The 13,620-nt window shown below is 52.8% G+C and overlaps 5 protein-coding genes across 5 annotated transcripts; 3 read left to right on the plus strand and 2 right to left on the minus strand.

Moving 5' to 3' along the window:
* Positions 1–2,666: 2,666 nt before the first annotated feature.
* THITE_2062081 (uncharacterized protein) lies at positions 2,667–3,248 on the plus strand (the record flags this gene model as incomplete). Its single annotated transcript, XM_003649096.1, has 3 exons — positions 2,667–2,931; positions 2,997–3,135; positions 3,205–3,248. Coding segments are annotated over exons 1-3 (231 nt in total), but the record flags the coding sequence as incomplete, so codon positions are not given.
* A 67-nt stretch (positions 3,249–3,315) lies between these two features.
* Positions 3,316–4,727, minus strand: THITE_2107438 (uncharacterized protein). Its single transcript, XM_003649097.1, has 4 exons — positions 4,438–4,727; positions 4,021–4,379; positions 3,788–3,959; positions 3,316–3,731 (listed from the first exon to the last, which is right to left on the minus strand). Exons 1-4 carry the CDS (start codon positions 4,584–4,586, stop codon positions 3,680–3,682), a joined length of 732 nt encoding a protein of 243 aa, XP_003649145.1. The 5' UTR covers positions 4,587–4,727; the 3' UTR covers positions 3,316–3,679.
* A 1,157-nt stretch (positions 4,728–5,884) lies between these two features.
* Positions 5,885–8,732, plus strand: THITE_2107442 (uncharacterized protein). Its single transcript, XM_003649098.1, has 2 exons — positions 5,885–8,281; positions 8,334–8,732. The coding sequence occupies exons 1-2, from the start codon at positions 5,996–5,998 to the stop codon at positions 8,607–8,609; spliced, it is 2,562 nt and encodes an 853-aa protein (XP_003649146.1). The 5' UTR covers positions 5,885–5,995; the 3' UTR covers positions 8,610–8,732.
* A 470-nt stretch (positions 8,733–9,202) lies between these two features.
* On the plus strand, positions 9,203–10,822 carry THITE_2062090 (uncharacterized protein). Its single transcript, XM_003649099.1, has 3 exons — positions 9,203–9,588; positions 9,666–9,934; positions 10,085–10,822. Exons 1-3 carry the CDS (start codon positions 9,531–9,533, stop codon positions 10,322–10,324), a joined length of 567 nt encoding a protein of 188 aa, XP_003649147.1. The 5' UTR covers positions 9,203–9,530; the 3' UTR covers positions 10,325–10,822.
* Positions 10,823–11,065: 243 nt separating this feature from the next.
* On the minus strand, positions 11,066–13,563 carry THITE_2141035 (uncharacterized protein; the record flags this gene model as incomplete). Its single annotated transcript, XM_003649100.1, has 18 exons — positions 11,066–11,140; positions 11,197–11,226; positions 11,280–11,436; positions 11,500–11,534; positions 11,601–11,635; positions 11,759–11,859; positions 11,933–11,964; positions 12,016–12,063; positions 12,112–12,154; positions 12,208–12,275; positions 12,367–12,424; positions 12,478–12,588; positions 12,646–12,751; positions 12,811–12,880; positions 12,937–13,098; positions 13,154–13,224; positions 13,291–13,401; positions 13,542–13,563. The coding sequence occupies 18 exons, from the start codon at positions 13,561–13,563 to the stop codon at positions 11,066–11,068; spliced, it is 1,335 nt and encodes a 444-aa protein (XP_003649148.1).
* Positions 13,564–13,620: the final 57 nt, after the last annotated feature.

The following is a 13,620-nucleotide window of genomic DNA, read 5'->3' on the forward strand; positions in this document are numbered from 1 at the left end:
ACCCCCCTGATTTCCTCTTTACCAATAGGGCCTTAGCCTAGTATCAAGGCCTAACCAAGGCCTAGAGCTCTCTACTAACCTAGGCTAGGGTAGGGGCTATAGGTCTTTGAGGCTTCCTTTTTAAGGCTTAGGTCCTAGACGTTAATACCCCCCTCTGTGCCTACGGTGAAGGTATAGAAACGGTGGAGCACTTGGTGGTCTAGTGCAGGTACTCCCTAAGGCCTAGACCCTGGGCACCCTGGGCTATATAGACCTGCTTGGACCTCTACTATGTATTGCGTGGTAGAGGGGCCTAGGCTCGTAGGCTTGCAAGGGGGGTGGTTAACTGGCTCCTACAGTTAGGCCAGCTTCTAGAGTATAGGCTAGCCGCAAGGCTAGACCTTGCCTAGGAGCCTGGCCCAAGCTAGCCCCGAGCTACTGGGCCTACTTGGCCTAGCCACTCTTTTTTTTTCCCTTTTCTTTATAGTATTGGGACTCAGACTCGTTCGTTCGTTTCGTTTTCCTTAATTCTAAAGGTCGGATACAGGTTTTTCATCCGGCCCTCGGGGCACGGTTTTCCTATATATAAGCGGTAGAAGGACTGGCGAGCCCTGGCCAAGGGCACATCGGAGTAGGAAATAATAATAAAAATAATAATAGAAAATGCTATATAGAGTCTAAGGCAATTATAAGAGAAAAGGCAGAGACTTATAGCATTTTGTCTAATAACAAAAAATTTGCTTAGCCTATCCATTTTGTCCTAAGATTATATATAGATCTATCCGATAATTGGATTTAGACCTTTATCTAAAGATAAGATAAGGATTCTTATCTAAAGGTAGTATTTCATTAGTAGTATCTACTTAGTACTAACACTAGTAATTATACTAGCTATATAGTAGGAAAACTCTAAGGTAAAAGTAGGTTAGAATTTCTCTACTACCTTAGAATACAATGTCGACCTTTTTATCCCCCTTAGTAAAGAATGTTGTAAGAAACTATTTGTCTATATAACTCTGTCCTCAAGACACTAAGACCTAGCGCTAACCCTTTTTCTTAGGCTTAGCCTACTCCTCTTCTTTCTCTTCCTACGACTTTAGCTCCTTTTTAATTATACTAATCTAGTCCTTAAGCTCCTTTATAGATATATACTAATAGGACTCTTTGCTAATCCTTAGGAACTTATTGTACTTAGTCTAGGCCAACTTTTCCTTCTCTTTATTATAGTAGGCTAAAGCTATTAGAAACTTTTAGAATTAAAGTTTTTTTAAAGCAATATACCTTAATAGTATATACAAGTAGTTGCATTTCTAGAGTAGTAACAGTTGGTATATAACCCCTCTAGGTAACTAATACCTAGCTAGATATATATAATTCCTAGCCCTATATTGTTAGGTAAAATACAATTTTTACAAGTATTAAGGCTATTAGTATACTTAAGAAATAGATAGTAAGCAATAGCTATATATTATATTTAGTTAGTAAGTTTCTAAGGGGCGTCTATCTTTACCCTATCCTTCTAGATTTACTTAGAGATCTAAAGCTAGCGAAGCTTCTATAACCCTAGTTAGTAGAGTAAAAACTTTTGAAACTAAAACTTAGATATCTTACCTAATTGTCCTTAATAATCGAACGAGCCTAGTTGAATATATAGACCTAGAGCTTATTTATAACCTAAGTAGTCTATATTAAGTCGTCCTAGTAGTCCTTAACTGCTTTAGGCAGCTTAGATAGCAATTGGTTTTTCTAAGTAAAGTCAGAAAGTAGCAAAGGCGCTATAGTTTCTATTGCCTAAGGTTAGCTAAATCATTTAAGAAACTTAAGCAACTATAGAAAAAATCTACTAAGGTAGGATTTAAGGAATAGGGCTAATTAGAATTAGTAGCACGACCAACAACTTAGTTTAATTGAGTACAATTGAATATTAGAATATAGTTTAGGAAATGGAATAGGGAATAGTAGCGAGCTATAGCTAAAAATTCTTTATTGTATAGAGCGAGGAGCGATTTTCAAAATTGGGTTGTAGCGGGGCCAGCTTGTTTGTTTAGGTGGTAGTCAATTGTAAACGAGTGTCACGTTTATGGACAGTGAAGGACTTGGAGCGCTGTACCCCAAGCATCCCTGCAACGCCGCACTCCACAACTGTAGGTATGGCCCACTCTACTCCGCAGTGTACGCTACACTCCACTATTGGAGTCGCCAACGGCAGGGTACCGCAATCCGGACCACGGCGGCGGGTCCCACTTGCGGATACACGAGTCATTGAATATTACACTAACAGGTTACCACAGTACGGAGGTTATGTAGGTACGCAGTAAAAGATGCTGCCTGTATACGGAGTAGGCACCTACGAAGGAGGTCGCTCGAAAGGTGTCCAGGAGTCTGTGGACCACCAATTCTCATCAAGCAAAGGAATTTCCGGCTGAAATCAAAATGCAGCGCAGTGTGAGAAAAGCTGTGAAGGAAGCTACTGCGTACCTCTCTCCCTTTCTTTGACTTGCATACGATGGAATACCTATTGGAAGGTACGGTATGGAGCGCCCTGCTCGACAAACGCGCGCTCTTGGCACAGACCACCGTGGTCTTGCAACCAAGGCTATGGAAGCTCATATGCAAGGCTGGCGGCATGTTGCATGCCGCAGTGGCGGGGCTGGTTTCTTTCTCGCAACGACCTGACCCCCTGATGACGGAGCTCCCACACGCCTCCCAGAAGAAGACCACAGTAAATAACCGTTCCTGATTTTGCGGGGAACCTCGCCTTGCCCAAGACAGGCAAAATTTTTCCCCTTCGAGTTTGCTCGCACTCGGCGCGTCAGTACAACCAGCGCCTCGGCGTGGCAACGCACTGGACGCGATCCGCGACACGAACTACAGAACTAGCCGCCGGTTAGGCAACCAACGACAATGGGCAAACGTAAGAAGAGCTCAAGAAAGCCTCAGGCGCCAAAGAAGGTATATACGATCCATCCTGGCACATGGCCGCGGTGGCACTGGACGCTGACGCTTCCCGGCTCCAGCGCGAGTCGCTCCCGAGGACGTTCACATGCCTCTTCTGCAACCACGAGAACGCGGTCGAAGTCAAGCTCGAAAAGAAGGCCGGTTTCGGTCTACTCAACTGCAGGATCTGCGGTCAAAAATTCCAATGCGCCATCAACTGTATGCTCGGAAAGCAAGGCTTCCATAGCGGAAAGAAAGTTCAGGAGCGCTAATCCACCCGCGTACCAGACCTCGCCGCGCCCATCGACGTCTACAGCGAATGGGTCGACGCAGCAGGTAGGCGCCTCTTATCTTCTCTCTCATCTTTAGGCTTTCTGCGATGGAGGCTGATCGGGCTTCGCAGAGGCTGTTGCAGAGGAGGCGCGCCAAGACGGTGGCAAGTTAAGCAGCAGGCGTGCGGGTGAGGCGAGCCGGGGGATAAATGAAGAGGACGACATGGATGGCTATGAAGGCGAGGGCATCGTCCCGGATGATGAGCCCTACGATTGATTTAGGTTACGAAAGGCCAGGCGTTTACTCCAACTACTTCAAAACTCTGGGTTGGGACGGGGAAGGGTGTTCTGGAACCTGTAACGGGTCGCGGGCGACATCGATCAACACGTCACGAGGAGGCATATTCTGGAAAAGTCGTGCTACTAGGTGGAATACGTAATGCTACGCCGGAATTATGCGGAAGAGTACGTGATTGTTGGGAAGCGACTCTTCACCGGGTATAGTACCTGTCGCCGAAATCCCCAAGACCGGGTATAATGTAACTACGAGTAGTGGTAAGTCTGAAAGTTCGGCCAAAAATCTGGGAAGAGATACTCACTTCTTCTCGTCGAGCCCCTGATCAACAAAAGCCGTCACCAGCCGAACCTTGGGGAATTTGGTCGCAAAGTTCTGGATACCCTGTGGGCTTGCGAGTACGTTCAGAAAGAAGATTCGCTCCTCGGGCACTCCGCGTGCCTTGAGAACGTCGACAGCCATGATAGCGGAGCCGCCTGCCGAGCGGTCAGTGGGGATGCTTCCGGCTCATAGCACCTCGCATGCCAGGACACCTACCGGTAGCGAGCATCGGGTCGAGCAGAAGCACCCATCGGTCGGCGATATCCTCCGGAAGCTTGTCATAGAAGAGCTTGGGCCGGGACGTCTCCTCGTCCCTCTGGATCAGAATCTTGCCAATCCTCACCGACCGGCAGCACTCCCTCAGGCCCTGCTCCATGGCCTCGCCTGCGCGCATGATGGACACACCGCAGATCTTGCCCTGAAAAGCCAGCCCATCGTAGGTACGCCCAACTGGTGTCGTGACCGTGTGCTCGATGGTGGGGAGGTGGTTCAGGCCCTCCTCTACCAGGAGGCGGATGATCCTGTTGGAGTAGAAGATGAAGTCCCCGCGCTGTGTGTCCTTGTTGCGGATGATCCTGCGGAGCCGATCAGAACCAGTGCGGTGCTGGTAGTCCGAAGACGGCAACTACTCACGAGAGCAGGGCAATCAGCTGCGGGGTCTGCGGGAGGATGGTGACCGTGTCAAATTCCACCCCGGCCGAGACCGCCGCCGTGGGTTTCTGGCTCTCCGAGCGGTAGTCGGGGCCAACGCACTGGGTCGGAGCGGGTTTCACGTCGGACATTGCGCTTGCGGGATCCGGCTTAATGCATCAAAGCAGCTTCGAGTGGTCGCAGAGGACTTGAAAGGTGAAAGGCGGAGCTGAAGAATTCCCGCCAGATACTTTACTGCCCGAGACCGACGAAAGTTGCCGTGAAAACGGGAGAGGCTTGGAATGTCAGTTCAGTAACTCGGGTGGCTCAAGGCAGGGTTCTGCGAGCAGATAGAACAACAGGGCTGTTGTTCATGCTCCTGACGGTGTACAATCTCAGTAAATCTATTCACAGCCCCTCTCAGTTCTTATCGGATGCATGAAGGGGAACCCAGTACTGTGGTGCAGAAACCAACCCCACAAGAGCGGATGAACAAAAGCCACTGGAAAGCAGCAGCGCCGCAACCGCAATTGGGCCTGTTCTTTGCTCTTTTCATCACGAATGATCCGCGTAACATAGAATGCATTGGGAAATTCAGAAATTTCAGGACCGTAGAGTACGTGAGGTAGAGAGAGCGCTTTTCCCGTTAGTTGGTCTCTAAGGTACGCTTCCTACTGGACAGTAGGCACCTGAGTTACCTTAGGTAGGCCTTCCTCGTGGCGGTGGCCGGATTGGCACGGAGCAGCCATCATCTCCAAGTATCAAACCATATCCTCCGTTCCTGGTAGTTAGCGCTCCGAGGCCCAACCCGCAAGCAAATCTGAAAAGGACGTAACTAGTGTAAATGCGCATGATCAGGGTTCAGAAACATGCTGCCAATCGCGATCATGACTGCGTAATTTTCTCCTCCAAACACCAATATCCTTCCACTAGAGCGTGTAAACTAAGGTAAGTACCTCCCGTCCTTATTTTGATAGGTACCTGTAAGGTTGTGTGTGTTTCGTGGCGGGCCTGGTATCAACGGGGGTAGCTCGGTATCAGGTATTGGTTCCTTTGCACCTTTTGAACTTGCTTTTGGCTCTTGGTGTAACTCTTCCGGACGCAGTAGTGGAGTGAATCCGTACCCAGGGGCATGCCCTTTACCGCGCCAGAGAAACGGACGCACGGGCCTTGTCTCAGGTGCAATGTGGGGTTCGGCTGCCGGGGCAGGGCATGTTTCCAAACAACAACATCGCGGGCGCTTGCGACTGGTGCAGAACAGCATCTCCCATGCAACACCTTCCCAAACAGGTTGCGCGACCGGTCTGTCTTGCCAAAGGCATAAACCAGGCACGGGAATGAACTCAACGTTGGCTTCAGTTCTCCATTCTACCAACTGCCGCTCAAATTTCTTCCTCGCAGCGTGTCCCCCGAAGGCCGCCGACTCTTGAACACCCGCTTGGCCGAGGGCTTCCATCGTCTGAGCGTCGCATCGCAGATGCGCAAGCAGATAGCGCATTTTGAGCCAAGCAACTAGCCCAGTACCAGAAGCTCATCCTCGCTTCTTCGAACCTTCACTATGATGGCCAGCACCGCAGACTCGGTCTACGATTTCGGGTTCGCTCCGAAAAGGAAAGTTGTCACCTACGGGAAAGCGGGGAGGAGGAGGACCGATGCAACGAGGCCAGCAATTTTGAGGCACGCAGAATCTGCGCCGGCGATTCCCACCTCGTTCGTCAAAACGCAGTCCCGGTCGCTCGAGCCGGCGCTGCCGACGCGCGGTGTCCATTCGACCAAAGTCCGGCAACAAGACATCCGCGAGCATGACTCCAAAGTCCTCCGGAAGCCTCCGGAAGAGCCTCACAGTCAGCCGCTCCCGGACCTTTACGACATTGACACGCAGCTCGACGACGACGCGACGAGGGTGAAGAAACGGAGGATCGTGCGGGGGACTTCTGATAAGGGCGGGCTCACTGGTGCATATTCCACGCCGGATTCAACCCCCCCAGGAGTGCGATCACCTGTCTCGCAGGCCGTGGATGAAATTCCGGGATTGACACGCAATGCGAGTGCGTCTCCGGCATCGCGACGAAGCACGCCCGATCCCGACATCGGGGACGAGGGGCCGACGTTGATGCCCTTCTCAGCCAAGACTTCCCGAACTTTGAAGAACCTAAGTGTCGGCTCCAGAACGTTGGGATCAAAGAAGCAACAGATTCCCATCCGCCTTTCTGCCCAAGCTTCGTCGAACCCGAAGCCCGTCCCCAAACAGCCATCACGGCCACCAGCTACGCCAACCAGCGCTCAAAACCCCAGCCATGACGTTCATCAAGTCCGGAAAAGGCGATTGATCGATACCCTAGCGGCGCAGGCGGAAGAAGAAATCAGCTCTTCCGAGGACGAGACATCGGCTCGAAAATCAGAGACCCAAAGCTCACCGCCCTCGCCAGCAGGGGGGGGCTCTACCCCGCCTACCACATCCGCTCTTCGTGAGGCAAAACCAATCCTGCGGCCTTTAATGGTGGCCAAGAAGACTGGTCCCAAGTTCACCTACAGCCAACACAGAACAATGTTGGCTGATGATGATCCCCTACTGGGGGCCGCCGGATTCGGTGACCTCGGGGACGAGCTGGCGGAAGGCGCGCTGTTCAACTTTGGGCGTCTTACCAAGAGCTCAACCATCAACACATTTTCCTATTTGGACGAGGATGACGAGACTGTCAATACCGGTGCTGTTCGGAGTATCCACGAGCTGAGGCAAGCCGGGGCGAACAGCCGCTTCGCTGACGAAATGGACGATATACTCGACCGCGTCGGCACGCCATCGGCCAAGCCGGCGTCTCTGCGGAGAGGAGCATTGCTAGAGCTCGCCCAGAAGATGAAGCACAAAGACTTCCGCCAGCAATTCCGAAATCACGGCGAGGAAGGAAGCTTATTCAAGTCTCTCGGAGACGAGAAGGATCTGGTCTCTGGCTACGCACTTTTGGCTATAGTCACGACTCTTCTCGCCTCTACCACGTCGGCCCACTTGCTTCAGCAGCTTCGCTCCCAGGGTCTCGCCTCCCTCCTGAGCTGGCTTCTCGACAACACCGCAGATATCGTCCAACTCGCCAAGGATCGGAAGCAGAACGTGTCTCGGAACGGCCAGCTAGCGTTGGCGACGATCAAATCCTCGCTTCTGGAGCTGCCCGTCTGGGAGCCTTGCTCCCCGACAACACTGTCGCCGCGTACGTTGGCCTTGAAGTGCCTAGACCTCCTTATGCGGCAACCTACGCACACGACCGCCGAAGACGCGTTGCTCTCCAAAACAGTTACCCACCGCTTGTTTGCGATCCTCGCGAGCGGCGTGTCCGATTCGGCGTGCTGGGACTTTCCGAACCAGCCAGCGTCTTGCGATTTCCACCTCGCGCTCTTTGTGCTGGAAGGCCATTCAATCGGCGCAATGCAGTCCCAGTTCAGCGCGACGTGGACCAAACAATACGCGCCGATCATCGCCGCCGTTTTGGAAACCGCGCTGAGGCGGCCGACTGACCAGCTTGGCGACCTCGCAAGTCTGGCCTTGAGGATTTCTCTGAACATCACAAACCACAACAGCGAGGCTTGCCGGTTATTTGTTGAAAGGGGGCTGCTCCGGCGCTCGGCTGAATCGGCATGCGATGCCTTTGACATCGTCCTGAACTCAATGCAACTTGACGCCTTTTTAACCAAAGTGCTTGAGTCTCTCATAATGATGCTCGGGGCTATGATCAATTTCTGTATGTACTATCCGCCTGCGTCGGAAAGACTCGAGGAACAAGACGACAGCGCGCCGTCACCCCTGCGCCGGCTCATCCAGGTGTTTGCGGATAATCACACGAAGACAGCAGAGGTAAGTCAAACCCAAAGACGACTCGCTAGATCCAGCTGCTGATAAGTTGCAGGCCGATTCAATGGAAAAGACACAACTCAATGTTGCGTTGGGTTATCTCTCAATCCTCCTGGGTTGTCTCTGTTTGACAGACTCGATCAGAGACACCTTCGTCCTTGTTCACCCCAAAAAGAGCATTCAGCCACTGCTCGACTCGGTCAACGAGTTCATTGCTTTCCACCGCAAAGTTGCCGAGACAGAAGTTGCGGAGGGAGCGAAGCAAGATGCCGAATCGGCTTCCCTAAATCGGCTTCATACCTTGGCAGACCAGCTCGCAGTGCTCTGTTAAGGGCCGCGAAGCTCGTGTCGCGGACATGTCTTTTACCGTGGATGGCGCTTGGTCGTCAAATCGTCGTCAAGGAAACAGCTTACATAGTGGGGCGGCGGAACTTTGATGCTTTGCTTTGATATTAACGGGTTCATGGTTTGAAGGTGAAGTATGCACGACGAAGGGGTGGTTCTCATGACATTGAAACGACATGAGGCATGAAATGCGCTCAAGGGAGATGACAAACAGCAGAATCAAAAGGATGGCATGTCAGCCAAATTAAAGGCCCAGTTCAGAGCTGCACTGGTCATATTCATATTCCAACGCAACTTTCATTTGGACTGTGTCTCGTTTCCGTCAAGTTTAATGGCGGCTTTCGTCAGTTGGACATGCTCGTGCGCACAACTGGTGAGGCGAGGCGCGTCTCGAGTCCGCCAATGGGAAGAAGACCGTTCACATGCCTCTGGTGCTTTGTGTTTGACACAAGCGAGAGTGGCGTGCAGCCACGGTGGATTCGCAGCGGGTTCCCGGACCATGAGCCGCAGTGGGGCAATTCCCGTAACCGCCCAGGAAGGGAGCCACCCCGCCTCACCGTGCCTATCGTTGCCCCTTATCGTAGTTTACCTGAGTTATTGCGACCTGGACCATCCACTGTACGTTGCGCATTCAACTACACTCCTAGGAGAACGTCCCAAATTGCTCACACACACGACCGCTGCCGTTGGTGTGTGTTGGTTCCGCTGCAATAAACCGGGGCCGGTCGTTCTCATCCGACATTCGTTGCTCAAATCGGCTTCAACCAACATTGCCAATTCAGCTTTTGTCTGGCCACACCAGGATCGCATTGGGACTAAGGGCGGTCTCGTCGCAACCGTTACCTACAAGACCCAATAGAGCACCAGCGGTATACCTCCCGGTACAAGAACCGAAAGAGCAGATCAAATGCCATCAACACTAGCCAAGCAGCGGAAGATCGCCATTGTCGGCAGCCGCTCAGTCGGTGTGCTCTCTCGCTTCTCCCCCTCCCCCCTACCACTACCTTCTCGCTAACATGTCCGCCACTTGGCTTACCAATAGGCAAATCTTCGCTTGCCGTGCGCTACGTCGACGGGCATTTTGTCGAGAGCTACTACCCCACCATCGAGAACACCTTTAGCAAGGAGATCAGGTACAAGGGGCAGGACTTTGCGACCGAGATCGTGGACACAGCCGGGCAGGACGAGTACAGCATCCTCAACTCGAAGCACTTCATCGGCATCCACGGCTACATGCTGGTCTATAGCGTATCCTCGCTGCAGTCGTTCGAGATGGTGCAGGTGATCCGGGACAAGATTCTGAACCATCTTGTACGCTCCTTTCTTCCTTCCTACCTCCCTCCCTCCCTCCGGAACCCCTTGCCCTCCCTCAATCGCCTCAACTATCTTCCTCGCTCCCCATTTGCTCTCATTCACTCACGCACTCACTCACACTTCCTTACTTTTGCCACTGTTCCACAGGGCACCGACAGCGTCCCGATCTGCATCGTCGGCAACAAGAGCGACCTGCGGCCCGAGCAGCGGCAGGTGACGGCGGACGAGGGCCGCGCGCTGGCCGAGAAGTACAAGTGCGCCTGGACCGAGGCCAGCGCGCGGTACAACGAGAACGTGGCCAAGGCGTTCGAGCTGCTGATCGGCGAGGTGGAGAAGTCCCAGAACCCGAGCGAGCCGTCGGACGGCGGCAAGTGCGTGCTCATGTGAAGTGTCAGGGGGGGGGGAGCGGAAGAGTGTGATATATTCGTGTTGGCTCGTCCCATCTCTTCAAGTCTTGATGAGATGGATGGGTCAAAGGCCGGGCAAGCCGGCGAAGGCGCTGTAGGGGTGGGGTGGTAGGGCGTTCGCGCCGAGCCGAAGAAGCTTTGCTTCGGCAAAATTACGTTTTGGGGGCTAATGGCATGGTGGTCATGACGATATGCTCTCTTGGGTGGGCTGGCGGCAAGCGAGGTCGCATTTTCCTCGCCATGATACCGCCCGTTATGGGTTTGGATGAGTGCTTTCAGGCGTGGGAGATGTCTCCCGCATTGACTTTCCTATGTGGGCCAGGCATGGTTGCATCTACGTTGTAGGATAGGGACAGTTGGGACGAGACTAGGGAAAGGCAGCGTGCGTGCTGGCTCTGGTTTTCAGCATCACTGTCATGAACTGTGGAGGGTAATGCTACGTACGATAAGGGCTCATGACATTCACACTTCAACCGTGTCTCTTGAGTTTACAATCTCTGCTTGCCTTGCTGACACTCGCCGAGGACCAAGGAAGAGGACCAGCAAACGGGATTCACGTATCACAGAGACCAAACTGAAGTTGAGCATCACTGGAAAACCAACTCTCCTCTATTCATTGGATATGCTCTCCCATTGTACTTCAGAGTCTCGTCAACTCCGGCACGCCTCTGGGTTAAATAGCATCACACACAGAATCTTCCATATTCTAGACCATGGTCCCCTACCTGATGAGGACCTCCTTCTTCTCGCCGGCTGGTTTTGCGAAAGGGAGGAATTCCGGAGCACCCGGAAGGTACTAAGCTCGTCAGTATCAGGGAGCACGGACACGCACACCTTCTGGCCTCAGCCTACCTTGCGCAACGGCTCGGGGATGTTGACTCCCTAAAGACAGAGTTAGGCGGGCCGGGAAGCAGCTCAATTTCAAGGGGACTCACATCTTCGGTCTGGAAGTTCTCCAGAATGGCGCAAATTGTCCTCGTCGTGGCACAGAGAGTGGAGTTGAGGCAGTGGACATAGGTCTTCTTGATGTCCGTTTGCTTCTTAACGCCGAACCGAATCTCAAGGTCACGGCTCTGGTAATCAGTGCAGTTGCTGCAGGGAAGGGTCAACACCAGGATACAAAATCTGAGGATGACTGGCTGATGTGAAACTCACGAGCAGCTGACGAGTTCCTTGAACTCTCCTTGATGCTGAAAGAAATGATTAGCATTTCTGAACACTCCACTCCAAAACGCCACGACACTTGAGTCTCTTACCGGGAACCAGGCCTCAAGATCGAGTTTCTTGGCGGCTGTGCGATTGTTAGTAAGGAAATCTCAGAGGTTTGTGTACTACCCCAACATGCCTGCGTTGTCTGGAGAACTGGGGTTAGCTGCCTGTCAAGGTTGGTAAGGGAAAAAAGGGTCGCACGTACTCAGGGCGCCAGAGACAATAGCCACAACTCGGTAGGGGATCCCGAGGGACTTGTAGAACTCCTCCGAGGTCGCGATCATGTTCTCGAACATTTCCCAGGACCTGCCGTTATATGAGAATCGTGTGTCAAGCCCCAACTCCAGTCATCTCCGTTACAGGTCAGCTCGCAACTCACTTCTCAGGGTCCGTGATGCAGAATTGCTCGACCTGGCGCAGGTTAGATGTGCCTGGAAGACAAAACAGGCCTCTTAGACTCACCTTTGTGAACTCATGGACGCGGAAGATGCCCCAAACATCTTTTCCGTGCTGCTAAGGTCAGTAGTGGTGACGACCGAACGGACACCTCAGACTTACAGCGCCGGCCTCCTTGCGGAAGCAAGTCGAGTAACCTGCGTATCTGACATTCCGTCAGAAAATGCTGCTGGTTGCACTTGCCATGAGTTTGCTTACTTCAAGGGAAGGTCCTTGGGCTGCAGCCATTCTTCGCTGTGATAGGCGCTGATGGGCTGCTCCGAGGTCTGGAGCCAGTTAGTGCCAGTCGCGATTTGAAAAGAGGAGCATGATACAGCCATGGTCATTGATAGCACGGCTTCGACGGAGACCACATACGGCAATGAGATACTTGTCTGCCTGGTCCCCAGTAACCTTGTAAAGTTCCTCATCGAATCTGACTCGGGGTTAGATCCCAGCTTCGAATCCGCCGTCGTCGTCCGAGCTTACTGCGAGAGTTGGGCAGTCTTCGCCATTTGATCCCTCAACATGAGTTGTGGGGTCTGCAGGGGAACGTATCCCCTGTCGTTCAGGAACTCAAGGCCGTAGTTTATCAAAGCTCTAGGTGAGTGTCAGAACAGGACGAAGAAGCGGGAGAAAAGAAAAAAGGCGTCATACTGGTTGAGGAACACGCCCCACCGTCGCAGGAAATACCCGCGATGCCCGACGACCTTGACTCCTCTCTCCGGGTCGTAGCCGTCCAGCCTGTCGAGAACCTCGTGGTCTTTCGCATGCCCAGTCAGCATTGAACCACCGAGCGAGCGAACGAAGCATTGTGCTCACGAGACAGAACGTTGCGCTTCTCAAAGAGGACGCCCTCGGGCGCCCAGGTGCGCTCCACTCTGTTGTTGTCCTACTCGCGATCAGACTTCCGCGATTCTTCAGCAGCAATGTCGAGACAAGACGGACCTCATTGTCGGAGACGGGAACCGATTCATGGACGATGTTGCCGATCGTCTTGACCTTGGCTTTCAGGAGCTTCTCCTTCTCAGCGGCCAAGGCAAGCAGGTCCTTCTTCTCCTTCTCCAGGTCGGCTTTCTGTTTCAAAAGGTCGGTGACATCCTCCTTGGCCTGCAGTGGCGGTCAGAAACGGGTGGATCGAGGGACTGTCGGTCAGGGCGCATGCCTTCTTCTTGGGACCGATCTGCTTCTGGACCTCGTTGATCCTGGCGTTGATTTGGGTAGCAGAATACGCGGCTATACAACAGGCGCATTAGAGACACCTTGAGAACAGGGAAACCGGCGGGGGATCCATCGACTCACTCCTCCGATGGTCTTCGAACATGGCAATGACCTCGTCGACTGCCTCGACGCTGGCATAGCGCTTGCGCTGGCTCTCCCTGATCAGCTCAGGGTTGCCGCCGCGCTCGGTAACTGCCCAAGGCTCGAGTCAACATCCTTGGACAGGAAAAATGGAAAATTCACGCAGAGATCGCGTGCTCTTGGTATCGGCCATGAATTAGAGAGTAGTAGGCTGGGAAGGAACCGATCAGAGGGTCCTGCGGGGGTCATACTGAAATCGTTGACGTCCAGCATGTTGCTTGCTCTTCCTTGCAATTCCCACGGCAAGCTGATGTGGTGCAAGAAGATGGC

This window comes from Thermothielavioides terrestris, chromosome 1, assembly GCF_000226115.1.
Source record: "Thermothielavioides terrestris NRRL 8126 chromosome 1, complete sequence".
In the NCBI taxonomy this organism is placed as follows: Eukaryota; Fungi; Ascomycota; class Sordariomycetes; order Sordariales; family Chaetomiaceae; genus Thermothielavioides; species Thermothielavioides terrestris.

Bases quoted from the DNA above. Each gene is read 5' to 3' on its own strand.
- THITE_2062090 (XM_003649099.1), top strand. From the start codon at position 9,531: ATGCCATCAACACTAGCCAAGCAGCGGAAGATCGCCATTGTCGGCAGC. The intron at 9,589-9,665 runs GTGTGCTCTCTC...GCTTACCAATAG, and splicing joins TGTCGGCAGCCGCTCAGTCG to GCAAATCTTCGCTTGCCGTG. The intron at 9,935-10,084 runs GTACGCTCCTTT...ACTGTTCCACAG, and splicing joins ACAAGATTCTGAACCATCTT to GGCACCGACAGCGTCCCGAT.
- THITE_2107442 (XM_003649098.1), top strand. From the start codon at position 5,996: ATGGCCAGCACCGCAGACTCGGTCTACGATTTCGGGTTCGCTCCGAAA. The intron at 8,282-8,333 runs GTAAGTCAAACC...GATAAGTTGCAG, and splicing joins ATCACACGAAGACAGCAGAG to GCCGATTCAATGGAAAAGAC.
- THITE_2107438 (XM_003649097.1), bottom strand. From the start codon at position 4,586: ATGTCCGACGTGAAACCCGCTCCGACCCAGTGCGTTGGCCCCGACTAC. The intron at 3,960-4,020 runs GTAGGTGTCCTG...ACCGCTCGGCAG, and splicing joins CGACCCGATGCTCGCTACCG to GCGGCTCCGCTATCATGGCT. The intron at 3,732-3,787 runs GTGAGTATCTCT...CACTACTCGTAG, and splicing joins CAGGGGCTCGACGAGAAGAA to TTACATTATACCCGGTCTTG.